The following is a 27,975-nucleotide window of genomic DNA, read 5'->3' as shown; positions in this document are numbered from 1 at the left end:
CCCGGGGAGGGATCGGGTTCCCTCCGCGCCTCCCCGACGGCCTCGGCGGGCCGCGTTCCGCCGTTCCCTCGGGGCCTCGCCGCTCCGTCCCGGCTCCTCCGGGGTTGCCGGCGCTGTGCCGGTAAAGCTGGTGCGGGTGGAGACGGGGCAAGGGGCGACAAGAAGAGGTAGTCCCGCTTCGGAACCGCTTCGCTCCGTGCCGCCACAAACCTGCGAAGGTCTTCCTCATCCCTAGTTCCCAAGGCGGCCGATGGGCGCTTTGTAAAATTTAAATATTGATTAAAAACAAGGGGGAAAAGAGAGAACGGGAGGGGTGTTACCCGACCCGGCTCGGCTGTTCCTGCAGCGGTCCCGGCGCGGGGCGCTCGATGCACCGGGTAGGCTCGGCCCCTCGCCGGCCACCGGCAACACCAGCCGGGTTTGGGCCACATTTACTGCCGGGACAAAACCTAGGCGCGCTGTTCCGGGGAGGAAGTGTTCGGCGGGGAAGGAATCGTTGAGTTCGGGTCAGAACGTGTACAGAAGCTAAGAAGGTGTTAGAAAAAGTTGTCTTGCTGTCCGGCGGCACTGCCGAGGCGGGGTTAAGGGGACTGTCGGCAACATTTCGTTTCGAGAGGAGCGGGTCTTTAGGGAAAGAAAAAAAAAAAAAAAACCTAACAAAAAAAGCCGTGCATTTTCTGTCCTCCTTTAAGAATTGTCCGTTTTCGGGCTTAGCCTCCCTACTATTCGTTTCCTAATTTCAGTAAGGTTGTAATAAGTGGCAGCATGATTGATTAAGATAATATTAATCAGAAAACACTTTAGTCTTGCTAAGCAGATGGCAAGAAAAGTGGAGCTTTGCAGTTGTCTCATTCAGACACCTTAACCTCCCTTTCACAGGACTTAATCCAATTAGCTTTTCTCCTGAGTTTCAGTTGTTATGTAAAGATCCTTTTGCATTGTGGAGAAATATGGCTTCATTGAAAAAAATCAGTCATGTTTTAATTCATCTTCAACACATTTTCCCTAAACCACCGGGATTAAAAAAAAAAAAAAAAAAACAAAAAAAAAAACAAAAACACAAAAAAAAAAAAAAAACACAACACCCAAAACACCGCGATTCTAATTTTCAGGTAGGGGAACGGTTTGGTTCCTTCACCTTCCCCCAGTAGTGCCGTGTGCTGCCATCGAGTTTAGTTCCCATTCCTCTAACCTGTAGAGTGACCCGTGGGGGCTGTCACCAAGCCCAAAGGGCTTTCTGGCCGCCTGGGCTCCCAGAGAGCCCCCAACTCCGGGTGTCCGGCGGGACAGCGGCAGAGCTCCCGCAGCACCGCCCAGCCCCGACGGCCCAGCCCAGGCACGGCGCGGCGGCGCCTGGCGAGGAGCTGCCCTGGGAGTTCTCCCGCTGCCCTCGGGAGAGGAGTCTGCGGCCGCGGAGAGGGGCACCCACACAGTAGGGCCACATGCCCTTCTCTCTGGGTTTGTTGTATGTTTCATCACATGGTTTTGCCGCCGCCTCCGAATGTAGCTTCTCAAGCTCTTAACTCCTCAGAGCCGGTCCAGGAGCCGTCGAGCCACCGCCGGACTCCCCCGCCCCTTCGCTGTGGAGCACTAAGGGGTCATTCCGGGGGGCTGCATCCGGCTTTTGGGGCTTGCCCTGCGCTCGGCCCTGCCCTCACCTCTCAGTCCCGCCGGCACCCGACAGCTCCGTGTCCGCAAGCTGCCGGGGGACCGGGGACAGCGGCCCCGCGCCCCGTCTCACCCCGGAGGAGTCGGGGTTGGCAAGAGGGCGGTGGCGGGCTGGGTGCTCTAGCCAGCGCCCGGAGCTCCTCGAGGGGCGGCTGGGGCGGGCGGGGGAAGCTTTGCGGGCGACCCCGAGCGCTCATAGCAGCTTTCCTCAGCCGCAGCCCCCCCTAGTGACATCGGCACGGCGAGCGCGGAGCGCTGCCGGCGGGGCATAGCCCTCGCCCCGCTGCCCGGCCCCCGCGCCGCCCCGCAGGAGCTGTCCCACGCAGGAGGATGCCGCCCGCTCGGGAGCGGCGTGCGGGGACGCGGGGCGCCGTGGATTTCCCGGGGGGCTGCCAAACGCCCTGCCCCGCGGCACCCCCGCGGAAGCCCCCGCCGCGCTGCTCAGGGAGCAGGAGCCCAAGGAAACAGAGGCGCGTTCTTGGAGGGCAACTTTCCTGCACAGCTCAGTAAATAGCCCTCCTTATTTCAGTATTGGAGCCAGGCAAAACCTCCGCTGGTTTTCAGGCGCTAGATGGATGAGATCCTTGGGACTTGAAGCTGAAACTTAGGAGCTGATCCAAAGCCCATTAAAATGAGCAGAAAGCCTTTCAGTGCTGTCAAGGACGTCGGGATTAGGCCCTTAAAGCAGTTTGTTTGAGCCACGAAAAGCTGCTTCCACTGCCTGGGTTGAAAACGTTGTGGCAGTGGCCAGATTTCAGTCTATCTTCTTATAAACATAGACAGGTGTTGCGGCAGTGGTGGGTGACCTTTGCTACAAGCTTGTCATTTAAAAAGGATCTTAAGCATATTAAGCACTGATTGAAGAGAATTAATGGCTTTCATATCCTGGTTCAATTAATGAAATCACCAGTATTGATACTAAATACTTGAATGCTAGCTGGGAATGGAGATGTGACATTTCAGAATGTATGTATGATGCTAAAGTGTGTGATCCTAGGTTCTGATTTGCTTAATCCAAACAAATGTTTGATTTTGCTTCTGAAAACTGTTTGCTTTGATTATTGCAACACAATAAAGAGGAAACTTGCTATTGGCTTTTTTCCCTTACTTTCCTGGATTACTTTTCATACTTTTTTATTCCACTAAGGAAAAAAAAAGTTCTTTAGTGTTTTAGAATTTGTGTTTACAAAGGCTCTAACTCACTGAACACTTATCCAATGATTCTTTTGAATCCTACATTTGATATGATATGAAGATGCAGAAGAAATACCACTGGTCTTTTATATAGTTGAACCTGCAGGTTGTCCTGTGTGATTTTATGTCTTATAAGATTTTGCAAATGACAGAAATGGAGCAGGGAAACAAAAAACAACAATAAAAAAGTGTTTTCTTTCCTGTGAGCTGCAGAGTTTGTGTGGGCAATGTTTGTACAGCAGGGCTCGATTCCTGGCATCTCCCTGTGCCTTCAGCAGTGGCAGCAGAACAAGGATCTAAACCCAGGTCCTGTCTGTGGATCAGGTCTTCATTCCTGAGGGGGTTTTAATAACCTTGTAAAATCTGTCGGGATTTTTTAGATGTTTTGAAATGTGATGAAAATTACCTTGACCTAAGAAGTTCATCTTTTGAGTCTGACTCAAAGAAAAGAATGATTTTATGATTTGTCTGCTAATGAATTAATTCTAAAATTTTTAGGGAGAGGCAATTGTGGTATTTTTCACTGCTCTGTAATATTCACCTGCAGTAAAGATCTTCAAAAGGATGGAAAGAAAAAAGAACTAAAACAGAGTTTTGCATAAGAATAGCCATAGAACTGTAGGAAACTTTCGTTTATTTAAGTTGCAGTTTACGATTTACAGTCCTCAAGGTTTTATTTGAGTGTAACTCTCATTACAAAAGGGGCTCTCGATTCTGTCAGATAAAACTTTTGGGTGTGGAGTGTAAAGAAAGCTGTAGCCTCAACTGTTTTTTTTCAGGTGCACCTTTACTATAGTGAATATATATTGAGCAAAAGACCTTCTCAAATGTAGAAGGGACCATTTTGTGCTAAGATATTTGTGATGCTGCTACAGTTGTCACACAGAAAGTCACCAGAAGAGTATCCTGCTTCCATCAGGGTTGCTGACTTGATTGCCTTTAGAAAATAAGGCTGATTTTCAGCTGGCAATGCAGTGAGTGTGCAGGTAAGGAAGACGGTTAGTGTAGCTGTAAAATCTGCAGTGTCTCTGAATGTAAACACCTTTGCATTTTGCTAGCTTAATTTTCAGCTGGTTTGAAAGTTAGAACAGTCATAAAGAGGTGCATCCTCTGGAATACTATTTCTAAATTTAGGATTTTGGTGTAACAAACTAAAGATCAAACTGTAGGATCACTGAAATCTGTGTGGTGATGAAATGTTAGTACCTCTTCAGATCAAGACTTTTGAAGAGGTGGCCTTAAATACAGCTGGGGCTTGATGGTTCAAAACAATGCCTTGAGAGCAGTGGTGGGTTGTCATGTAACTAACACAAATATAAGGTCAGTCCTTTAGGGATACTTGATGTGACACTGGAGTCCAAATAATTAGCTCAAAATTCTGAGTGCTGAGGTTTGTGAATTTCCTGAGTCTTGTCTGTTTCCCTGCATCTGTGCTGGATTTTCTGTTTGTTTCATTGTGTGTGAAAATGAATACCCAGTACGATCCCACCCTGCTGGAGCCCAGCATCCCAGCAGCTGAGGGGATTTGGTTGCTGACATACTGGTGAGGAAGATGGATAGCGTAAAGGATATTTGATGGCTGAGCGATCCTATAGATAACAAGTGTAGGAAGGAAGAGTATGTGGTGATAATTAGGCCAGTGGAGGCCTGTGTGGGTTTTTTAGGGTATCTGGACCACTGGCACATTTACACACATCTTTAAGATCCTGTAGAATTGTATATATGTGCCAGGGACTTTCTGGGAACTTTTAAATTAATACAATTTGCTGTTAGAGATGGGTCCTGATCCTGCAGCGGCTCCACAAGGGAAACACTTGTTGAAGTCCATGTGTGTGCCTGAGAGAGGGCAGATGCCCAGGGTTAACATGTAATGATCCCTTCCCACAGCTGGGAATGTGTAATAACTTAATTGTAGCTATTTTGCATGCATAACTAGCGGTATTGGCCTGTCTTCATTTATATTTATTTTTCTCTTAGGAGATTTGCAGCAAGAGTAGTTTATTAGCTATGAAATACTGGCCAGTGTTAGAAATGGTGCGTAAAGTCAGCATCAGAGTCTTTCTTGCGTGCTGCAAGAGCTGTCTACATATAAACACATGTTGGATTAAATGCTTTCCACCATTCTTCCCCTTATGATGAATTTGAAATCAGGAAAAAGTGGAGAGGGTTAAACAGAGCCTTGGGTCTCACTGCACCTAGTAAGAGAAAGCTCATTTGTGGCTTAATTTGCCTCAAGTCTGAAATGTGAAACGCAGGGCTCAGTGCTGTCTTGTTTCCTTCACTTCAGCTACAGTTAAGCACTTTGTTTTCTTTTATTGGTAATTGAACTTAATTTCTCTGAGGTGGAAGTTGTTACAGGAACCAAGGAGTTGATTCACAGCTGGGAATGATGTGTTCACAATTAATTAGCAGCTTATGCTGAGCATTTTTGTGCAGGATACCAAATATTATCATAAGAGCAATCAATATATTTCAGATAGCTGCAATATTCTCAATGACTGATTCCCTGAAACTTACAGCCCTGGGAATTAGAGGCATTCATTTCAGAGTGGTAGGCTGGGGACAAACACTGGGATTTCACCTGTTCTCTAGACTGGCTGCAGTCACAGTCTGATGCTGCGATCATCACTGACAGACTTCGTGCTGGAGCTTTGGGCGCTCATGAACCCCATGGCTGGGACTGAAACAATTATAACCACAAAATCCTCTTCTCTAGGGGCTTTCCTTTCCTTACTGAGATTGTATCTAGTAAAAAAACCGTTATTTGCCTGGAAGAAATGACTCCAAGTTTCAAGTGTTAGAAATTACTGCTTTTTTTTTTTTTTTTTTTAATTAAAGAATACTGTTGCTAGAAGTAGAAATACTTGTTGTCATTCACCTTGTCTTTTCTCTCTTTTTAAACATCCACTCCTTAGACTTATACTATCAGACTCCTGTTTCTTCAGCTGGTTTGGCTACTTGGGGCAAGACTTACATATGTTCATATTAAGGCAGGTAAAATTCATTAAATGAAAAATGTCTTCTACACAAATATAAGTTTACAAATGAGATCTACAGGTCAACAAAGAAAAAAAAAAAGACAGGACCTTTCTGTTCTTGAATAGATCTGAATGTTCAGATCTAGCTTGTGCTATACTTGTAAAGCAATAAAATACTGGAAATGCAGTGACAAAGGAAATTTAAAAGTAGTGAAGAAAGCAAAAAGTAGAGGTACCACTAAATGCAATGTTAGAAGGCCTAGCACACTTTTTTTTTTTTTTTTCCCTCCCTTCTAGAACCCTTTTAACTGCTGAACTATTTCAGGAGTATTTGAACTACCTCAGCTGAGATAGGGAAATATAGAGGGAGAGCCTAGTTCGTTAGTGGGGTCTCATGAGTGGTCATTCGGTGCTGGGTGGAATCACCTGTGTTTCAGAGCCAGTTCCCCCATGGTGACAGCAATGCACACCTGATTCAAAAGACCCCATAGAACATCCTTTTTGCAGCTAAGGACACTTCAGCACCCTATGACAAAGGTGCATTGTACTGCAAAAGACCAACGGTTATGTCGGAGTCCAAGCAGGAAAGGCTGTATATTTTCTTAATATTCTAGGATCTTGCTGAAACAGACCATTTGCTGAATAAAATTCATGGATGGTTGTAGAAAGTAGACAAAACCCTACCCTTTAAAGGGGAAAAAATCCTCAACAACCTAACTTGTGTGGTTCCCACCCTCATCTAACATTCAGTTTAAACATGAGCATGTGGCAGGATGTCCTAATTAAGCAAATGAGTACTCAATGCCATTAGCAGATACCCTGCTCCTGGGTGTTGCATCTCTGATGCTCAGAGGTAAGTAAAATTTTTCCTGCTCCTTTACTCCTTAAAAAGCTTAAGCAAATGGGGAAACAAAAATTCCTGGCTGGTCCTTAAGGCCTGATAGACACCATTAAAAAAAAAAATGGAGCAGGGCAATATAAAAGTGGAGTCCTGGTCCCAAGTGCTGTGTGTCAGGGCATGGCAGATCTGTGCTGTTCTGTGTTGAGAGATGCCAGCTCCTGCAGTGGGTGTTCCTGGTGCCACAGGCTTGTGTGGTGGTGGAGGGACTCACCCACCCCTCAGCCCAGCCTTTTAGCTCCAGCTCTTCTGTCTGCCAGACCAGGCTAAGCAGCAGGACAGAGATTTGCTGGCTAACAAGCTTGGCACCCCAGGGCCACCAAGAAAGGAGCTGTGCCCAGTGCTGCATGTGAGACAGAGGTCTCACGTGATGAAAGAGCCGGAGCAGGAATTCTCAGCAGGACAGGTCTGAAACATGCAACTTGTGTAAGTAAAAGGCTGCTTCTTTTGGGCCTCTTGGGGTTAAGGGTAGAACGAACTATGTTTTTGTTATCAAGGGAAATTTGGCCTTATGAGAGGCATAGTGCAAATGACACATTTGCTAAATGGTGTGTTGTGTTTGCACACCAGCCTCTGTCACAGCTTGGCCTCCTGGGTGTTCACTGTGTGACATGTCTTAATTCAGAGGAGGAGCACTGAAGAGACTTCCAAGGTCCATGGCAGAGCAAGGCAGCTGCCAGGTGAGATTCACTCCGTGCCCTGTGCAGGCTGAAAGCAGGGACTGTTCCCCACTCTGCTCATCTGTCTACTGTGCCTGTGCTTCCTTTTTCCCAAGCAGCGGCAGTAGCACATCCCGCTGGTTGGACTGCCTGGCTAGTGCAGGTTTTCCAGAGCTGGAATTCACATTCCTATCCTAAATACAGAGTCACAGGGGCAACACTGGTGCAGGGGCCCCTCTAAAGCAAACATTTTTTGAAAATGAGTTGTGGTAGGGGCGGCAAATGGCCTCCATTGTAATGAAGTGGGGAGGATTGCATTTACAGAGCAGTTTAATCACATGGATGGAGCAGCGTGTTCACCTCTCCTCCTTGCTGGGTCATTTCCACTTTGAGCTCTGCAAACAGACCATCTATTGAGCAGTTAGTATTCAGTGCTGAATATTCAATACTAGACTCTTGTTTTGGTGAGTCTTGGGCAAAAAAAGAAGGAGGAAAGAAGACTTCTCTTTTTTCTCATGTTCCCTCCCTGAGTTTGCTTTGCATATTGTTCAGAGGAGACTGGAGTCTTCTCAGAAGAGCCAGGCTCCTAGTTTTAAAAGCACTGGTCTACTTTCATAGTACTTTGTAAAGGAAGGGAAGACAGTTTGGAAGGGATTAAATTCATACAAGGTTTACAAATCTGTAAGGCTAGGCACATCGGGACTTAGCAAAGACTTTTTGTCAACCATATTCAGACTGTGAAGCTAAAAATGCATGAAATACTAGTTCCGTATACACAAATTTCTGAGGGGTACCAATCTTTGTGGGGGGATGTTCTGATGATGTATTAATGTCCTCTCTGCTAGTTTTGGTAGGCAGATACTCTCTGTGTTCATTCTGAGAGCAACAGCATTCATTTGTTTCTGTCTGGTGTGCTATATTTACCCACCAAATGGTTGTGAATGATGTGATGGCAGCAGTAATGAGCAACAGATAGATTTGGAGTAGATATCCATAAAGAGGGGAAAAGGGGTCACCATTTGAGTCAATATAGCCTCTCTATATTTTAGTTCACACTCTTTTTCAGTCAAGTAATTGTTTCTTTCCTACTGGTACGATTATATCCTAACACCTGAGTCATGTATTCTGTGCACAGTTGTGTCTGTCTTCTCGTGTTATTTCAGTCTGCTCAACTGGATGCCGTTTCTAATGAGAAATATTTACTGTGGCCTCATTCCTTTAGGAGCTGACCTTTTTCTCCTGATTAAAAAAAAAAAATAGAAGGTCTCTATAGTTACTTCTTCTCCTATCCTTTATTTCTGACCATGCCTTTTCCTTTCTTATTCATTCTTTTGTTTTCTTTCCCTTTCTTTCTCACCTCCTTTCCAACAACCAGCCTTGTCCCTCCTCTCTCTCTCCCCTGAGCCCCACAACAAGTGTTTTGTGTATCCCTCACCCATATCTGACATCTTTTCATTTTGTCATCTTTGTGGGGCTGTTTTACTGATGTACTACCATCTCTGTTCCAAATTGGCCTGTCTGCTGGATTCATCAGCTCCTGAGGCAGAGGGAAGCATTTCATGGGTACTTGATGCAAATTCTGTTTCTTGAGCCACTGCTCTCCTGCTCAGCCAAATGATTCCAGTCCTGTGTAATAATGAAGCAGAGCTGAATTAAGGATTTGAGAACTCTACGTCTTCTCATGCACACTGGTGAGCTGAGAGACCATGGCTGCAGCTGGGAATGTCCAACCCAGAAGCTAGGGAGCAGAGACTGTGGTAGGGTGTAAGAGATGGGAGAAGTACCTAGAATTTAAGGCCCTATGAGCTCACTTGTGTGTCTCATGTTAATGCTATAGCATAAGAAGTTAATGGAATCTGGGGCAAAAAGGGCATCAATAGACTCTGAGCTTTATTCTGGGGAAGAATAGGCCTGGCAGTGATCAAGAGACATGTGCATTTCCTTGGAAGGAAGCGTTGCAGTTAAATTGGAGACAATTTAAGCCTTTCCACTGAGTCATGCAGCAGACCCTAAAGGACTGAGGAGCCATAACACATCCCACTGGGGAAACATGAGGGCACGTTCTGCTGCCTGCAGGGTTGGTGTTTGGAAGGCATATGATGTGTGTGATGATCTTGCTGATGAAAAGATTGGCTGCATGTTGCACAGCCATGTAAGTTAAAGTTCAGCACTGGGAGAGCTGAATTGGTCAGTTACTGGTGTCACTAAGGGAATGTGAGGAAATGTCACCACACTGAAATCGGACCAAGGGAGGTTTGCTTTGCCGCTAAATGAGAAATGGCCTTGATGAAGCAAAAACCAAGCAGCCATTACTGGTCTGGTGAAACTTACTTTTCAAAACAAAACAACAGATAGCATCTGTGTGTTACTGGGCGAGGGAAAGGACTACTTCTAATTAACATGCTTCTTTAGTTAGAAATGCAATAGCAATAAGCTATGTGATTCCAGAGAAGGGGGCAGATAGGAGTTCCTTGTTTGATCCAGGGTAGAAGCTGCCCTAAACACCAGAATTATTATGCAGAAGCATCTTGTATTATAGGGCTTCTGGGGGTGTTTTCTCTGCATTTGGGATGCACCTTCTTAACAAGGAATATTGTTGACAGAATACTTAAATGAAAGAATCACATTCAGATGAACTTCTGCACAGTGTAAGAAGAATAGCACAGCTTTTCTGCCCAAATATTCTGGAGGAGTTAAAAATTATTAACTGTGGTGCTTTTTGTTATTAGCTTAAGTATGGCATGTCAATTTTTAATATACTTTATCAAATAGTTTAGCAGAAAATCAATACTAGGAGTGAAGAGCTGGCTAAATAAAACAAAAGAGCTCTCTCACACTCAAGAGAGTTTTTCTTTGCATTCTTATGATATCATGGTGAATCTTCACAATGCTTTTCCAGAATCATGAGTCAAAGAAAAAGAACAAAAACATTCCTGCCATCATCTACAAAGTGCCCTGGACCAATGTCCATTAACCCTGAAATAGATCCAATAGAATTGTATGCCAAGAAATGAGAACAAAAGAAAGGACTGCAACAAGAGTGTCTGACATTTTCCCCTGTTGGAAATGAAGAAAAAAGTTAGATTAGCAAACAAAACACCAAGGTATCTGGCAGCTTGTCAGGGTAGCAGCTCTGCCATCTGCACCAAGGCCATGTGTCACTGTCATCCCTGAGGAGCAGGTCTCTTGGAAGAACAGAAGATGGCTGTGCAGGACCAAGGAGGACACTGGCATGATTTCCTGTGGAGCTTGAAGATGTTCCTGACAGCTCGCACTCACTGACTGAAGGGTGTGTGCCTTGCCAGCCGATGGCACCGAATGAGGCAGCACGGAACAGAACCAGGCTCTGTGTGGCAGGTCCCCCTTGATGGTTAGAGAGGAGCTGGTTTGTGAACTAGGAGTGTCTGTGTGCTGACGCAGTCACAGGGAACAGCAGCTGGACAGTGACCCTTGTAGGGTCTCACAAACCTTTCGTTTGGCAGTGGAGAGGAGGAACATTTTGATTACAACACCTATGAAAACCTAAATCTTAGAAAATCACTGTGTGATTGGCTGTCCCAAGTAGCTTGTTCTGCTTGATTTTAGTTGATTTTGGTAAATTCAATGCCCTCAATGGGAGCCAGTGGCTGCCAAGCCCTGTCATGCCACAGACATAGTTGTTCATAACAGTGTGCAAAGGCTAAGCAAGATCTTGTTTAGGTCTTGCTTTTGCAGTAGACTGTGGCTTTGTAGATAAAGTGAATTTTGTTTGCTTTCTTTCAAGCAGTGTGGTTCTTTAAAAGTTTGAAAAGCGCTGCTGGTAACCAACCTGCACAGCAGCATTACAATTCTCAGGTGGCAGATGTGCCTGTAACCAGCAGTGCTGTGCTGCAAGGTGTGAGAGAGATACAAAACATGAATCCTGCTTCTACTCAGACCAGATGTTGTATACAGCAGGTTCTAGAATAGGTGTTTAGTAGTTTGAGGGTCAGACTTCAGGTTTATCTCCTAATCATTACTCCTGAGAGAAAGGGATCATCTCTTTTGCCTTCAAGGGACTGTTTTAAACTAGTGATTTGTCTTACAAGCTGATATGACCAATTGCTCCAAGACATTGAAGTGTTACAAGATGAAGTTTTCACTTGCATTTGTCAAAATATTACATGCACTGGTTCATTTTTCCTTACTTTCATTCAGAAAGCTTTTAGAAATTAGATTTGCAGGACACCAAGCAGGCAGGCTGCTCAGATATTATGAATTTTACAGCTGTAGAGGTTAGAAGTTCTCTCTCCACAGCAGTGGTGCAACATGGAAAGCACAAACAGAGAGTTTTTGGGATGCTGGCATGTCTCAAGCCACATTCAGCAAAATCAGCTCTGCAGAGAAAAGCTCAATGGACCTTGCAAATCTCAGCACCTACTCTGAAACAGACAACAGAAGAAGCTGTCAGGGCAGTGATGGTTTCCTTAATAAGAAAAGATATAGAATATCATCTCATCAACTCTCCTGTTGGTACTATGGGCTATCAAAATGGAGATGGGAAGTTCCATGACCTTCAGTCAGCCTCTTGAAGTTTTGAGTTACTGTGTTTACCTGCTAAATCTGCTGTTAGCAACCACTTTCTCTTGTGGTTACAGATCAGATGAGCAGCTAGACAGTGTTGCTGGCCAGCTTGGTACTGAGACACTTGGCAAAGAGATGCTGCAGGAAGAGATGAGTAACTCTTCCCTCTGAGAACATCAAGCAAATAACTCAGAGGGGTGCTAAGACTCTGTATTCATGAGAGGAGTTCCTCCTCTGTCACTGGAACTGAATTAAAATTAAGTCTGTCCTCACTGCTAAATATTTTTCAAGCAGGTCCTCTTATAAATCCACTAAAATTTGGTAGTTCCTTTATATTTGCATTATCTACTTTTAGATACCTTTGCTCACAGTTACTTACAACTTTTTTTTTTTTTTTTTTTTTAATTTGCCTTGAGAAACTGGGGCAAAAGACTAAAAGAGCAATCATGAATAAAGATAAGAAGCTGGCCTGTTGCAGCTGTGCCATCCAAGTTAGTATATAACTCAAACAGTGGTTTGGGTCCTAGCAAATCTTATATTCTTATTCCAGTGATAACTCTATTTCTGTGACAAGCAAACTCATGTGGAAAAAGAACTGGTCCATGTGTAGCTCCCTAAGTAAATTGTCATGCTTGTTGGTGACTTTAAAATTTGGAGTATGAGAACCAATCTAGAGCTGAAAGCACATGAGAGGGTTTTTCATGCAATTGCTATGACTTTGGTGAAATAAATGGTTTTGCAAATTTTGTCATTGCCAAAGCCTTGGCTTTCTCTCTAGGACATGGGGATTCTCATCTCATACACTTTCAAAAAACTAGTGATTCCAAATTATGCCAGTGCTGTGACCACATCCAGATAAGACAGATCAGAGGATATGGCATAACTGTGGAAAATGAGTACTGTATATACTGCTGTAGGGAATGAAGGGAGCAAAATGCAGCTCAGATTAGGTGACCACAGAGCTTTATTCTGCCCATAAGACCTCCTAATCTCCCTTCAGGACACACACATGCCCACAGGGCTGTAGCCAACAGCTCTGGATATACTCAGTTCCAAGCTGTGTGGCACAGCCCCCCGCCAGCACCTGTGGCCACAGTGGCTCACAAAGGCCAGAAGAGGCTGTGATTACAGGTGGTGCTGTTTCTGCAGCTACTCCTGTCCCTCCTGGCAGGACAGCAGGAGCAGAAGCCCCTGTGGCTGTGATCAGACCCATCTCCTCTTCTCTGCAGAGAGGAGCCCGAGTGGCTCTTGCCCTGCTCTTGCTATGGCACGCTCATGTGGGAGTAATGAGTGTTTTGGGCTGCAAATATACTTAGCTGATAACCATTACACAAACAGGGGGTAATTATCTCACTAAATGTACTGGCAGTACACAGACTCCTCTGTTGCATCACCTCAACTCATGCTCTGGAAAGAGAAACCTTTCAAAGATGTATTCCAGAAGCAAGCCTTTACCTCTGAAGGAGGTAACATGTCAAAATATTTTGTCAAAGATAAATTTCAAGAATGTTTCTGCTTCCTATTTTTGATAGTTCATGAACGTTCCTGCCCCTGAGCAGCTCTTGTATGTTTCTGTCTCGGAGCTCCCAGGCCTGCCTCAATCTTTGAAACATCATACAAATGAAAATACACTGTTTGTTGAAAAGAAGTGGCTTGGTAGGGAGAGGGTGAAGCTACACAGGCTTCTGCTCTGCCCACCTTTGAAAACAAGTAAAAGTGTGGTGGGCACATGGAATGGAAGTGAAGTACTCTGGTGCTTGAGTCTCAGTGGATGTGTCAGCTTTAGAAAGAATGGGATCAAAAAGAGAAGAGGCAAAATTAGGGGCAGAAATAGTTCCATAGTTATTTTAAATTCATCTTTCAGCATTTAATTTTGAACAATTTCTAATTTTTTTGTTGGTGTAATAGTAAGTTATTCTGTCAAAAAATTTACACTGGGAAAATTATTGTAATTTGAATAATGATCTCCTTTCCCTTATGTAGGAATCCCACAGCAGATACACTGTATTTGTATTTAGTGGTATGCAGAATTATATAACAGAAAATTTGAAGGTTGTGGAACCCAGTTGTGTGTTTCACTACAGTTCACTCTTGACCTGTGTGAAATTAAGTAGTTGCTGTGATATTTGAAGATAGATCTTCAAAATGCCATTAAAAACATTCTTTTCTTTCTTTGCTAGTAAGATTATGATAGTTTCCATACTGTGTCACAGTTATGAGTAAGTGACTACACTACATTTTACTACTAGCTATTCCTAATCTTGTTTTTTGCTTTTTCACTAGTGCTGATCCTTGTTTCAGTACAATTGAGGGTACAGTGTGCTGGGACTCCTGATGGGAAGGAGTCCTACAGGAGGAGAGGAAATGCCTTAAGGCTTGATGCACTAAAAACACAGTGAGTGAAAATACAACCTGTATTGGGATGTAGTTTCTTTTGTTCTCACAAGCACTTCACATTGGAAATTTGGGGTTTCTCATGTTGTGTTAAGGATTCATCATTGTTATCTGGTCTGATGTGCCCTTCTGCTGAGTCACTGCCTGAACTCTTTGTCATTCTGTGAGTTTTCCTGCTGTGAAATCCTGCCTGTGAAAACTGTGAAAACTAAGGTCCAAGTGCAATAATTAAGCTTTAATAACAAAAAAAAATCCATCCCACATGACTCAATGCATATTTAGAACAGTGGTGTGATGAGGTTGGTGCCAGCCTTGGGATGGAATCACAGCCTGGAGACACCACAGGTTCCCCATGGGCCTTTTCTTGCAGCTCTGCCTAGGACAGGCACACCCATGTGTCATGAGGACAAGCACATTCAACATGTAGAGGGCTCTACCCAGTGGGTTCCTCAGGCCCGGAACAAGATCTAATGCTATTAACTCTGAAAGAGCTTCGAAAAGTCAAATCTAATTTTGAATTTTGATTTTGTTTACTCTTTCTCATTTTGTTTTATTTTGGGCAGGTGTTACTGCGCCTGGGATCTGTGGGCTGATGGGAATATTTAAAATTTTATCAAAGCTGTAGTTGTGTTTTCTTTTAATACCTGAAGACACTGTTATATTAATATTGGGAGTTTAAAGCCTTGTAAAAATGGTTTTTTTTATACAAACAGTAGAAAAATAGCTACTTATTAAATGAAGTTACATATTAGAATATTTATTTATTTATACTTGCATAATTTGGCTTATGATATAATACAGCTTTTAAATAGTTACTTAGTTTTGTCACATTTTGTCATCTGCCAAATAATTGAACAAATTTGCCATAAACCCCCTGAAATTTGTGCTCAAAAGAGTTAGTTTTCTTCATTCTTTGCTGCCAGACAGGTCATGTATCTTTTCAGGCCTGAAGAATTTCTGTCAGCTATTTAAATGCAAGGCCACAAAGGGAAAGCCAGACTCAGGCTGCAGCAGGCTGAACTGGGGTGATTCAGGACCAAAGGAGCTGCAGCACATAATTAAACTGTAACTGCACCCTGCTCCAGGCTTTATACATGGCAGTGCAAACTGGCTGCTTTTCCCATCTAAAAGGGGAATGTGTGCAGCTATCAGAGACACTGCGTGAACAAGGATGATGAAAATGGTTATCGAGTGACACTTAAAAAGTTGGGGTATTTTTCCTACTACTTAGGCAGGGAATTTGACTAAAGATGGCTGCTGGCAGTTCCCTGCTGCCGAGGGAAGAGGATGCATCCCAGCTTCCCAGCTCTTGGAGCCGGCAGGAAAAGAAAGGGCAGAGCTGGGCATTGGTCTCCCCTTGGCGCTAATGGCAGCCGCCTTTGCTTTTACTCCCTGCAGCTGGGCTCGGAGCCAAGGGAATTATATACAGCCATGGCTGTGTGCTGAAAGGAGGAGGAGGAGGTAGGGTAATCTTTCCCAAGGCTTCTTGCACCTCTCTCTGATGTTGCTCTCGGCAGCAAGTTTCTCTTCACCTGTAAGACAGGTCACAATACTAAAACGAGACTGGGGAGATGCTGTGAGCTCATTTTTAAGGCAGCAAAAGAAATTTGGCACAAAGCAGCCATATCCTTGTGTTGGCCCTCAGACAAGGAGGTGATACATCCCCACCCCATGCAGCTGAGCAGCACAAGCAGGGAAAGCCTCCGAGTTGGAGTCACCGCCAGCTTGTGGGTTTGTAACTGAGCGGGGCTGATTTCACAGCACAGGCCCTGCTGGCAGGTTTTATGTCATGGTGTCAGCAGCCTTACAGTGATTTTTAAACAAGGCTGCGTTGAATTTGATGGGAGAAGAAATATGCTTTAAAAATCTATTGCCAACAAGTGTGTTTTTTGATGGTTTTCAGAGAAGTACCTCAAGGGAGCAGGCTGTGAGGCTTCTTAGGCACAAGTGTGATGTGAATGAGGAAGATGCACACAGGGACGTGCTTGTGTTGGTGAAGGCAACACTGCAGCATGTTCCTACTGTGAATACGTGGGGAGGGGAATAACCTGGAGCTACCACAACACTGCCTGAAAACCACAAGCACACAAAGCAACAGTACCTGGAGTCTCATGGCAGGGCCTGGAAATCAGCTCTGAAAGGTTCTCAGCACACGCTTTCTGAGATTCTGCACAGGTGCCACTGCCCTTTCGTTTACATGGCAGTGGAGGTGGTGTGTACAGAGGAATGTGCACAAGTTTATACAACTGCCTGGGTTTAAAAAGCATTTTTTTCCTGCAGGATGTATTTGGCCATGACCATTTATTTTCTTATTGGCATCTAGTGCTGAAATTAGGTCATACCAACTTTTATCTTCCATAAACCAGATGGGCAGCTTTCCCAAAATGCTGGGTTCCTGCTTTCCCTTCAAGCCTGCTGCTGTGATAGGCTTTTGCTGGCTGGCAGACTACTGCCTGTGCTGTGCAGGTAGCCTGGTGACTGGTGGGGGGGTTTATGGAAAGGAATCTGGAGCCATTTCCATGTCTTTGAAGGTGCTTCTGGCTCTGGCAGTTTATTGACAGTGAGGCCTGTTTCCCCTTGTTTCTTGTGCATCTCTTCACTCAGTGGGGTTGTTTCCTGTCATAACTTGCAGATCTGCCTTGTTGTCTTCCATCTATCCCTTCTTTTTCTTGCTTTGACCACAGGGAGCTCTCTGAGCATGAACTCGTTTCTGCCAGTGTTCACGCCCTTGAAAAATAATCTTATGAGGGAGGTCAGTTTATTGTAGGGATTTAGGCAAACTCAAGAACTCATATTTCATACTTTGTCCAAGGAAACACATAAGAAGGTGTAACTTCTGCCCTGAAGACCTGTAACAGTATATTCTGCTGAGCCTGGTGCATCCTCTAAAGTCATCAGGGGATGTAAGTTATAGCATCCAGGAAGAACAGTGGATTCAAAGCAGTGTAATGCTGTAGGCATGATCCACTCATCTGACTGGTGGGAATGAATTGAAAAACAGGGAGGAGCAGGAGTGGCTGCATTTGCAATGTGGCGTGACAAAGGTTTGAGCAGCTCAGCGGCAGCTGACTTGCTACGTTGGACTTGTACCAGTGAGGAAAAGATTTCAGTAGTGCCTGGGACTCCACCAGTGTGAATAGCTTGTAGGGCTTCACAGAGCACCATTTGATCCTCAATTTAACCAAAGTTCATATGAATGATTGATTTTATATCCAGTAAGATTTCTTCCAAAACCAGCGGGAATACTCGAGGATATAAACCTTCGCCGGACTAAGACTTGGAAACTAGTGTGATTTCCATGTTTCAATTGATTTTTATTTTTTAATGTATCATGTGATGGGGGGTAGAATATCCCAAGGACCTTTGTTTTGTACACAGAAGTGCACAAAAAATGAAGCTAGAAAGCAACAGCTAAGTTTGAAAGCAAGACAGGATTTTCTTGCTAAATATCTTCAGATCAAGCATATTTTAATACAAATGTTCAAGATCACCATCTGTTGAATGCTTTATTTAGATTTATCTGTTGCAAGTTTATATTTTATGCAAAAAAAATTTTCTGTTTTTTGCAGAGAGTTGGATTGAACGATGTCTCAATGAAAGTGAAAACAAACGTTATTCCAGTCACACCTCTCTGGGGAATGTTTCTAATGATGAAAGTAAGTAACTTGTCATTCATTTAAACATTTCCAAGTGCTCCTTTCCTGCTACATAGTTTGCTACAGCTCGATTAAACTTTTAGTACTGCGTATTTTAAAGAGTCAACTCAGTTGACATACTCAATAGTTTTATTAAATTTTTTTTTCTGGAATATTAGCGTTTTTTAAAAGGAAATAATACTGTTTATTGGTTAAAACAATCAGAAGAATTTGTGTGTCACTGAATAAAGGTTGAATGACCACTAAAGTGTGCTGTTAGGATCAGCTTAGAAGAAAAACCACCTGTTTTGCTTTTCACTGGTGAGCACCATGTGGTCAAAATACGGGGAAAGAATGTGCTGTTTTCCAATATTGCTATATCAAAACATAAATTAAAAAATCTTTCCATTAAGAATTAAACAATTGTGAGATTAAAAAAAATCACTTACTAAAACATGATATTATTTTCTTTTTCATCAGAGAGAGAAAACATTTATCAATCTAGCTGATTTTAAATCAATTCTTTTTTCTTTTCTAGTGATAGTAATTTTAGATCTTGATTTTTAAACAATAGCAGGTAGTCAAAATTATTTCAAAGTAGTTTAAAACAACCAATTTGTTTGTTTTTAAAATTGTAAGATAATTTCTAGCCTACCATTTAGTTTTCCTTATTTATGCAATTTCTATTCTGCTTAATTTGCCTAAAGTAAAATACTCTTCATGTAACTTTTCATCTCAGTAATACATATATTCACATTACAAGATATTAATGCAGATGGAATTATTTAATCCAGTAACTAGCAATTTGCATTTCATAAATATATGTTTTAAAAGTGTATTTTAAATAACTTCATTGCTGCAGTTCCCTTTTACATTTTTTTTTTTGCATTTTACGAGAATTATTTATTTTGACATCGTGGTAAAACTACATGCCTTGTAGCACAATGTTGTAATGGAACATGAAATTTGCTGTATTGGGGCCTTACTCTCATTTGACTAGGGATATCTTCTGAGGGAATATTTCTGAAGGAGAAGGAAGATGTTAGTAGAAAAATGGTATTTATTCATGACTCCCAAGCTAAGAATTGTAGACAAGAATCTTTAAAAATAGACAATGAAACTGGGAGAGGTTTGGGGTTTTCTGTTTTTAAAAATGAAGGAAAAGAAATTAATTTGTCTTTAAAAAATTATAGCAGATTATAGTGAAAATACAAACAGCAGCTTTTCATTTTGAATTTTATGAGAACCTGTGAGATACACAAAGTTCATTTCACTCTGATGCTACTGAGAAAGTGGTGGAAGGAATCTGTAACGAATGAGATGTGTCTTCAGACTCTTCATAGGGTCAGAATTCAGGATTGTTAAATGTACTTTAAATATGAGCATGAGAAACTTCCACATAGCTGGGGCCAGTAAAATGAGGACCTGTGTGGTTAACAGGAGCAGGTGTTTCAGGCAATGGCATTGAGAAGATGGGATGGTGGCTCATTCTGTTTTCTGGTTCTGGAAATAAGGGGCAAGCAATGATAATGAAAGGCAGTGAATTTAGAACTGATAAAACAAATACATAAATGAATTTGTTCCTCTATTTGTGTGCAGAAGACATTGTCACAGCATATAATGGAAATCCAAATGAAAGGCAGAGTTGATTTTATCTAGCTTCCTTCTTAATAGCCATTTCTTCCAGATGCTTCCTTTGCACTGATTACCAGCATTTCTGCAGTGCAGATAAGAGAATGAATCCACCTGAAAAGTCATCCTTGTTTTGAGGGGGAGGTGAGGGAGGGGAGAAGGTGAAGAATAAGAAATAAGAAAGCAAACTAAGCCACAACAATAATCTCTGAAATCCAGAACAAACTAGAAATTTCACCGTAGAAATCATTGTCCTATGTGCTCCTTTCTAGCCCTCGAGTTCTTTCTAATATTTTTCTAACACCACCCAAAAACCAACCAGAAATTTGCAAACTATTATGTCGTTCTTTGTGCAGCCTCTGTCATACATTTACAAACAAAGCAGGAGGCAAAATGTTTTGACAAAACCCACATAACTCTATTTGAATTCTTCAGAATGGTGGTCAAATTGCTGTTGTCAGTGTAGGTCCAGTTTTCATCTGTAACCAAAAGAAAGCCTAAACCACCTTTCTCTTGACAAGTTTTTTTGTCTCTACGTACATGAGGCAGCTGTTGGCTGGACTACCAGGGAAAATGTGGGTTTGGTTTTTAGTTGGGGTGGGTTTTTTTTTTTGGCCTTGGCTCTACTGAAGATTGAGAACTTGTGCTGTGAACCGATAATGTTCTTACTGGGCATAATGCTTGCTCTTGTGATTCTTTTTTTTCCTGGATGATTTTAGAGTTCATAGGGTTTTAGGTCAGGAATAATAGTTTTGCTGGTCTCCTTTTCTACAGCTGAAGTATGATACAGAACCACAGTTCAGGCCACAGGGGTCCTTTGCAATCTTCCATTCTTATCCAGATACTCCCAGGCCTCTTGCAGCTGCATTACACTGGGAAAGGAAGTGATGACTCATAGCCATGGATTCACATAATCTCTGTGCTTCCTGAGGTGCTTCTTACCTTTTAGGAACATTTTATGACCTCTTCCAAACCATAGTCTTTACATTCTAATATAAAAAATATCATTATCTTTTATTTCACTTTCCAGCTTTTAAAACATATTTTCTGCTGCCACTTCCATATTCCATGTTAGTCAAAAGATTCACAGGAAAAGGGAATGGTACAATCTTGTAGCCAATAATTAAAAACACCAACTCCATAACATTTTCTGTGTACTGTGCATTAAACCAGATTATCCAAATTGAAATAGAGGTTTGGAAGAACACAAATAAAGGCTTATGAAAGTTTCAACTTCAGTTCCGTGGGGAAAAAATCATGATGTTTCTTGATGAAGTGGAAGGGTTGCTTGTCCAATTTTCTTACTTATTTGGAAATGTGAATGTGTAGACTTCCTATGAGATAAAATATTCAGACTACTTTTTCTGCTTTAAAAGTGGTGTTCAAAATCCATGTTCATACTGGCTGTAATGACTTACCCAGCAGCTTTGTTTAATTTTGGCTAAGGCCAAATCACTTCTGAGAACAGTCAGAATCTGACCTGCAGGGGATATAGAGGAAGAGGATATTCCTCTGAAAAATGTGCAGCTACTAAGGTGAACTAAGGGAAGGAATACCTCCACAGTGGAAAGAAGAACTTAGCTCCATTTTAGTTACGATAAACAGACTAACACCAACATGTTACAAAAAAGATGTGTCTTCGCTTTGGGTTGTTCCACTCCCTGCATTCAAGGCAGCAGGCTCAAAGCTGCTGAGCACAGCTCCTATTGTGTCCCTGTCTTGCACCAAGTAAGAAATCCCTTGAGCTGTACCTAGAATCAGACAGCAAAAGTTATAGGATCCCAATGAGAGCACTGGGAAAGCTACAAAGATATAAACATGCACAAGATACAAACAGAACTCTACTTGAGTAGCTTTGAAACAGAATTTTGGAAGTAAGATGAAGCGGTTAGCAAAAGAACTTCCATGGAGTTTGGGACAAAAGGATCCTCTGATATCTCTGTGAGCCAACAAATACTGTTTTTTTTAGAATATCACTGATTTCCTGGTTTTATTATGTTTGAAGGCTGCTTCTATGCTGAGACTTTTACTTGCAGTTGTCTAAGCTATTATCTGCATTCAGTTTGGGATGAGTACCAGGTTTTCCACCTAATCAGGCACCTTTCCTTGGGATGCTGGTAGTCCTCCTACTAGCAGTGGTGTGAGCACACTACATGAGTTTCTCGCTGAGGTGCTGGGTGTGAACCCCTGCAACTCTGAATTGAACAAGACTTTTCCTTGTGACTTCAAAACCTTTTGGATTTGTCACAGAAGACTTGTCATGTCTCTTCCTTGACAGTGCCTTGAGGCAGGATTTCTTTTCAGTGACTTTATTTCCTTTTCCTACAAAATAGGTTGGATTTTAAAAGTATTGCATTTTAAAAGTTATGACTTTATTTTAATCTACAGTGTTGTTTTGATGTGAATTGATAAAATGACAGGCCAAAAAGTAAGAAATGCCGTTTTCCCTTCCCTCTTTCATGCTAGATAAAGTGATCTGGTATCAGACCTGAGTCAAGAGTTAAACATTCTCTGTTTGATGTGGACACCATTAGGTGCCCTGCTGACAGCTAAAATATAAAGTATAAAGCTATTTATTATTTTCTGCTAGTCAATTATCTGATGAGAATATATTGTTAAACTAGACAAGGTTTAGAGCTTTTATATGTAATACTGAAAGTTTGTATTTCTAGGTCCCATCTATTCCTGTACCATCTACAACCCTTTCCATCCTTTTAATAGAAAAGTCAAAGTGTGGCTGGCAGCTGGTTCATTGACAGAAATAAAAGTTGCACTATTTTCTTGTACAGAGAATTGACTTTGGGGTGACAAGCACTAACACTGTGAAAAATTTAGCTTTATTGAAAATCCAGTTGTTTGATGGAAATTAATGCTTAAAGAAATTTTCTGAGTTACAGTTGAAGTCCATCCTTCTCCTTCTTGGTTTTAAGGGACAGTTAGGGGAGGATGCTGAGGGGTCTTTAGGAAGGATCCCCAGGAACATAACTGAGGAAGGAAACATAAATTGTAGTTTATTACCTAATTATTAGTTTGTGTCTTTAAAACAAATCCTTAGGGAGGATTTGAGTGGGAGCAGCTGAGTACAGCTGGTGTGAAGTGTGTTTGAGGGCAGGTTAGGTAAAGCACCTGCTCACAGCAGCTCACCCTTAAGTGAAAAACAGCTGGTGGGGGGTGATGGAAAGGGTGTAGAGATACTGTGTAACTTAGATATTGATTTGAAGTTTGATGTCTGCCACGTATCCAGAGGGGAATTCAGCCACGTTAGCGCAGGTGGAAGCCATCCCATGACAGGTCCTTGGGCGTGCGGGGCGGCAGCCACGGCCCCTCGGCATTCAGGCCCCCTGTGCCCGGGTTTGCTGCACGCCGACCGCCTGGTTAGGAAAAACAAACGAAAGCCACAATTTAAAAGTGATTTGAGATGTGTATGTTGGTCCTGTGCGCTGAATAAAAGCGGGCCCTGAAAGGCAGGGAGGGAGTGTGCGGCCCAATAATTAGGGGCCCATTGTCATGCAGATGCGGGGGGGCTGCGCTGGGGGTCCGCGGGGAGCGGCGGAATGGGATTTCCGGGCGCTCAGGGGAGCGGCCGCGGAATAAAGGATGTTCGGCTGGCACAGCTTCCCTTGGGTAAGGCAGGAAATCCTGGGGGACGAGGGCTGCACGCAGAGCCTTCCAAGCCGGGGTGTTATTTGTGTGCGTGGGCTCCCGGCACAGCACAAAAGGCCTCCCAAGAGGGTCCGATATGTAGAGGAGATAGCACGGCTCCCGTAAGATCCCGCATCCTAAAGGCTCGCTTAAATTGCTTCTAAAAGTTAATTACATGAAGAAGTGCGACTTGCAGCGTGGTGTACAGGTTTACCCCATTGTTTAGGTATCAAAGCCATCTATGCTGAATGCTTTCATCGGGGACAAAGCTGTTAAAATCTCAAAATGCGTTTGATACAACGCTGTTTCCCAAAGAATAATGTTCTGGAGCTGCTGATTGTGCTCCACTCAGCTTTCACCCAGGAGTATTTTATATGTTTAACAAAACACGATTTAGTCAGAATTATTCTATACATATTTCTAAATTGTTTCAAAAGAACAAATGCCTACTAGGAAGAATCCAATAGTTGAAATTTTATTTTAATTGCCTTTTTCTTTATTCACCTTTTATCCAAATTTTTTGAAAGTCAACAAATCAGAGTTGCCTTGGAAACAGTTAATGGGGAAAGTTATCAGAGAAATCACCTGAAAAGGAATAAAGTATATTACAGAATATACATTTCTTCTCATTCAGAATTAAACACTATAAATTTATAAACATCTAATAATTACCTTATGTTAGGATCAAACAATGGATGTACCCCATTAGTTTAAATGCCTTATCTAATATAAAATTTGTGTAAGGCAATAGTTCCCTTACAGCAAGTGAAACTGTTTACATGTTCTCACATACTGGTAGAGATTTAAGAGATGCTTTTTTTTTCCATACAAATGTATCCTTTTCAATGTCAATATTCCTAGGCACCACTCTGCACCTGCTATCAGTGATATTTGCAGGGTTTACTGCCTTAAGCAGTAACTACAGATGGTAGTTTAGGGAACATCATTATTTACATTTCCAAAATGTAGCCAAAATTGTGAGAAAGCTTTGCACCTGAGCACATTTTAATTGTTTTAAAGTTATCTTAATTAGTTATAAAAAATCTTACCATTCAAAAATTATTTCATTTTAAAAAAGAGTTCATGAATTCCTGAGAAATTCCTGATGAAATTACACAGCTTTTTTTGTTTGTTTTTTAACAGATGAGGAAAAAGAAAATAATAGAGCATCAAAACCGCATTCAACTCCAGCTACACTGCAATGGTAAGATGCCTTTTAAAAGATCAAGAAAATCTATTAGTGTTTTTTCTAATGCGTTTTCCAGATGAAGGAATAGAGCTCTTGGCCATCTTAGAGTTCTAAAGATCCTTTTGTTGTAAGTGTTTCATGTCCCGTTTGTAACCTGTACAGCATTTCTCAACAAATGTCTTACAGGATTTGTTTGAACAGAGGGAACTTCTTATACAGTTTAGAAAATCTACTTAACATATTTATTTGCCACCTTGCCAACTGATTATTTGTGGTTTGTCATCGTTGTTACATTTATTGCAAAAAGAAAAGTAGTACTGAGATTTTTTTTTCCAGAACTCACATTTGTTTCAGTGTCTGATGAAGCTCACCCATACCAACTGTTTTCCTGACATGAGATCTCTGTAATTTAAGGTACAAGACAACAAAAGGAAAGAGTTTGAGGTTTGATTAATTTGTCAAAATCCCCTTGCAAAGTTAGTGAGGAGAAAAAAGGAAGGGTAATTAGGAAGAGAGAGAGGATAGTTTGAGAGTTAGTGTACAGTGCTATAAAAAATAACTAAGTGCTGTTCCCTTTGTGATTTGCAGCAGTATTTTAGTCTGCATGTCCTGTAATATGTACCTCTAATTCTGACATCCCTTGCTATAGGTCATCTCTTAGACTTTTGTTGACTTTTGCCTCAATTTAGGTTTTTAATTCTTGTTTGGGTTTCTTAATATTGTAAGTCATCAAGTATCTTTTGAGAGGTTCCATATATCTGGCAGAACAGAGCTCTCTTACAGAGAAGCCTCAGAGCACGCTTATCTGAAATCCCATAGTCTTTAGCTTGTTTTAAGCCTTTTTAAAGAAAGGTCTTTACTTTATTCATAAGTACCTGAAGTACTTCTTGTACGTTCTGGATGAAAAGATAAGATTACTGGTAAAAAAATATGAGGTTTTCAAAGCAAAATGTTAGCAAACTTCTTTCTCTGCTTCTGTCAGTCTCTTGGGAGATTTCACTGAAAAAAACATAAAAGAATAATTCATTCAGTGTATTTTACTCAATTTTTCTGCCTGTGAAATTGTATGACTGTGAAACATGCAAAAAGATTATTTAGATTATTTCTTCTATATTTGCTTTTTAAAGTTAATTGATGAGGTTTTTAGACTAAGAAACCTCAAGACTTGCCGGTTGATTTTGAATAGGTTGCTGCCAGTATACAGAAATTTACTGACACTTTCAATGCAAATAATGAGATGAGCAAATATAAATAAAGGCATTTAGTTCGGCACTATTGTTTCTTTGTACTTATTTGTATCACAAAAGTCCTGTTTTTCAGAAGTTCAAGAAAAGCGAAGGACTTTTCTTTAACAGACACTCAAGAAAGGGAGTAACTACAGACAGAGAGAAAATTATTAAAATAATAATGAAACATCATAGTGGTAATTTATTATTTTTCATTATTCACTCCCACAGCTTCAACACAGTTCAAACAGGACAATAAAGATCTAGCTAAAATAAAATAGCAAGCAGGTCTTACCAGTCCCAGATTCAGAGCAGTGTTTATTTTGCAGTGAAGTCAGTTAAGAGCCTTTTCCACAGGAGCAAATAATGTTGCAGCCAAGAAGCCAGCATTAATTAGAACATCCAGTGGTACTGTTTCCAACAGAAAACATGCAAATACTGTAAACAGTCTTTTGCCAAATACTTTCAAGCTTCGTCAGTCATAAAGGTTAGTAAATCCCTAAACTCCTGGGATATTGAACCCTGCTGGAATGTAGTGTGCACACTAATGCTCATTCAGCTGTGTTTGCAGTAGAATCCTAGAATTTTGGTTCTGAAAAAGCTGCTTGCAACTTCTTCCCTTCTCTCTTGCTAGTGTCCTGGCTTACTACCTGTCTGTTATGTTCCTCACATGTTGAAGTAGGTCAAATATTCTCCGCTTTGAGTCTTCTGGAGCATCTGCAATTTCCTCCATTCATCTTCCACCCAAAATTCCATGAGTTAACAGAAAGCAAAGAAGTTTCATGTTTAAAATCTTCAGCTGCTGTCAAACTGAATTATACAATTGGCTGAATTTATTAACAGGCATATAGGTAAAACGTTTCCCAGCTTATGAGCCATACCTACAGAACAGTTTTCCGGTAGTTTCCATATGCTTTTCAACATATGTACTGCAGCTTTGGATTGGTATTTCCTTGAGAAATTGATATACTAAATAAAATGAGAAGCTCAAAAGTTAGGGTCAAACTGCTAAAGTAGAAGCTTATTTTGGGTGAAGATGTGCAGTTTCCACTGTTCTGGAAAGTCAGACACATTAGCACTGGGTTATTTGTACTGCAGTAGCACCCAGTTTACCCAGGTTGCTAAAGTGTTTTGATAAGCACTGTAGAACTGCTGCTCAGAGCATTTCCTGGAGGTGTAGCTTTACATGCTGGATAGTTTTGCTTGCTAAGGTGTGGTGGTTAAACCTCAGTCAACAAGTAAGTTCCACTCAGCTGCTCACTCACTCCTTCCCCTTCCCTGCTCTCACTTGGGATGGGGATGAGAGTTGGAAAGGCTGAGGTAAGGACAGATGAATAATTAAAGTAAAATAAGACAATAATAATAGTAGTAGTAGAGTTAATGAAAAGGAAAAAGAGTAATAAAATCCAAGAAAACCCAAGTGATGCACAATGCAGTTGCTCACCACCCACCGACCAAGGTCAGCTCGTTCCTGAGCAGTGATCAGCACCTCACAGCCATCTCCACATTATTTACTGGGTATGATGTTCTGTGGTATGGAATATTCCTTTGGCCTGTTCAGGTCAGCTGGTCTGGTTGTGGGCACCTCCAGCTTCTTGTGCTGTTCTTCTCTGTCACAATGTAGGAGACTGGAGAGTCCTTGGCTTGGGGTAAGCACAACTTAAAAACATCTGAAAGTGTTATCAACATTATTCTCATACTAAACCCAAATCACAGCACAGTACCAGCCACTAGGAAAAATAAATAACCTTTTCTCAGCCAAAACCAGAACATCAGGCTTCACATCAAGTATTTGCACACTCAGGGAAGACTAAAAAACCTATCTGTGTGTTCCTAGGGCAAGCATATGTCCTGTCTTCTAACAGCGATCTCTGGGTTGGATTCTGGAGGTGGAATTGGTGGGGTAAATTATTGTTTTCAGGACACAGTGCCAAACTGCCCTTGTTCTGGTAAATGGAAACCTCACAACGGTCTGCAGCATCTGATGTCTGCCAAGTAAAAAACTGGTCATGTTTTTGCTGTTAGATGCTACTACCATTTAGAGCTAGTGAAGGCGATAGAGTGTCAAAAACCAGAAACTGAGGAAATGCCAGGTGGAAAAGCAAGAAGAGGAAGAAAGCAGTAGGGAAAGCATAGCAAAGACATAAGGGAAATAAGTACATTTTGTCACTGGTTCATATTGCCATCAGCTTTATTAGTTATTCCTTGTCTGGAGTCTTGCTGTAAAGAGCAAATTGTATCAACCTCATGGAGAGATATCCTTAATGTTTGTGCCTCTCCAAAGGTGAAATACGTTGAACATTTTAAATGTGGAGGAT

The 27,975-nt window shown here is 41.9% G+C and overlaps 1 protein-coding gene across 3 annotated transcripts in view; it reads left to right on the top strand.

The window, feature by feature from the left end:
• The window catches only part of RFX4 (regulatory factor X4), an 86,594-nt gene that overhangs the window by 1,256 nt on the left and 57,363 nt on the right, over window positions 1–27,975 (top strand). For 2 of the 3 annotated variants that reach the window (XM_053977826.1, XM_053977825.1), the window contains exons 2-3: window positions 17,903–17,989; window positions 24,386–24,446. In XM_053977826.1, coding sequence (XP_053833801.1) covers window positions 17,903–17,989; window positions 24,386–24,446 — 148 coding nt within the window. Of the gene's footprint in view, window positions 1–17,902; window positions 17,990–24,385; window positions 24,447–27,975 lie in introns of those variants that run through there. The other variant, XM_053977827.1, reaches the window with a different exon arrangement.

Source organism: Vidua macroura, chromosome 5 (genome assembly GCF_024509145.1).
Source record: "Vidua macroura isolate BioBank_ID:100142 chromosome 5, ASM2450914v1, whole genome shotgun sequence".
Taxonomy (NCBI): domain Eukaryota; kingdom Metazoa; phylum Chordata; class Aves; order Passeriformes; family Viduidae; genus Vidua; species Vidua macroura.
Note: the sequence above shows the minus strand (reverse complement) of the source record. Positions and strands in the feature narration are given on the sequence as shown.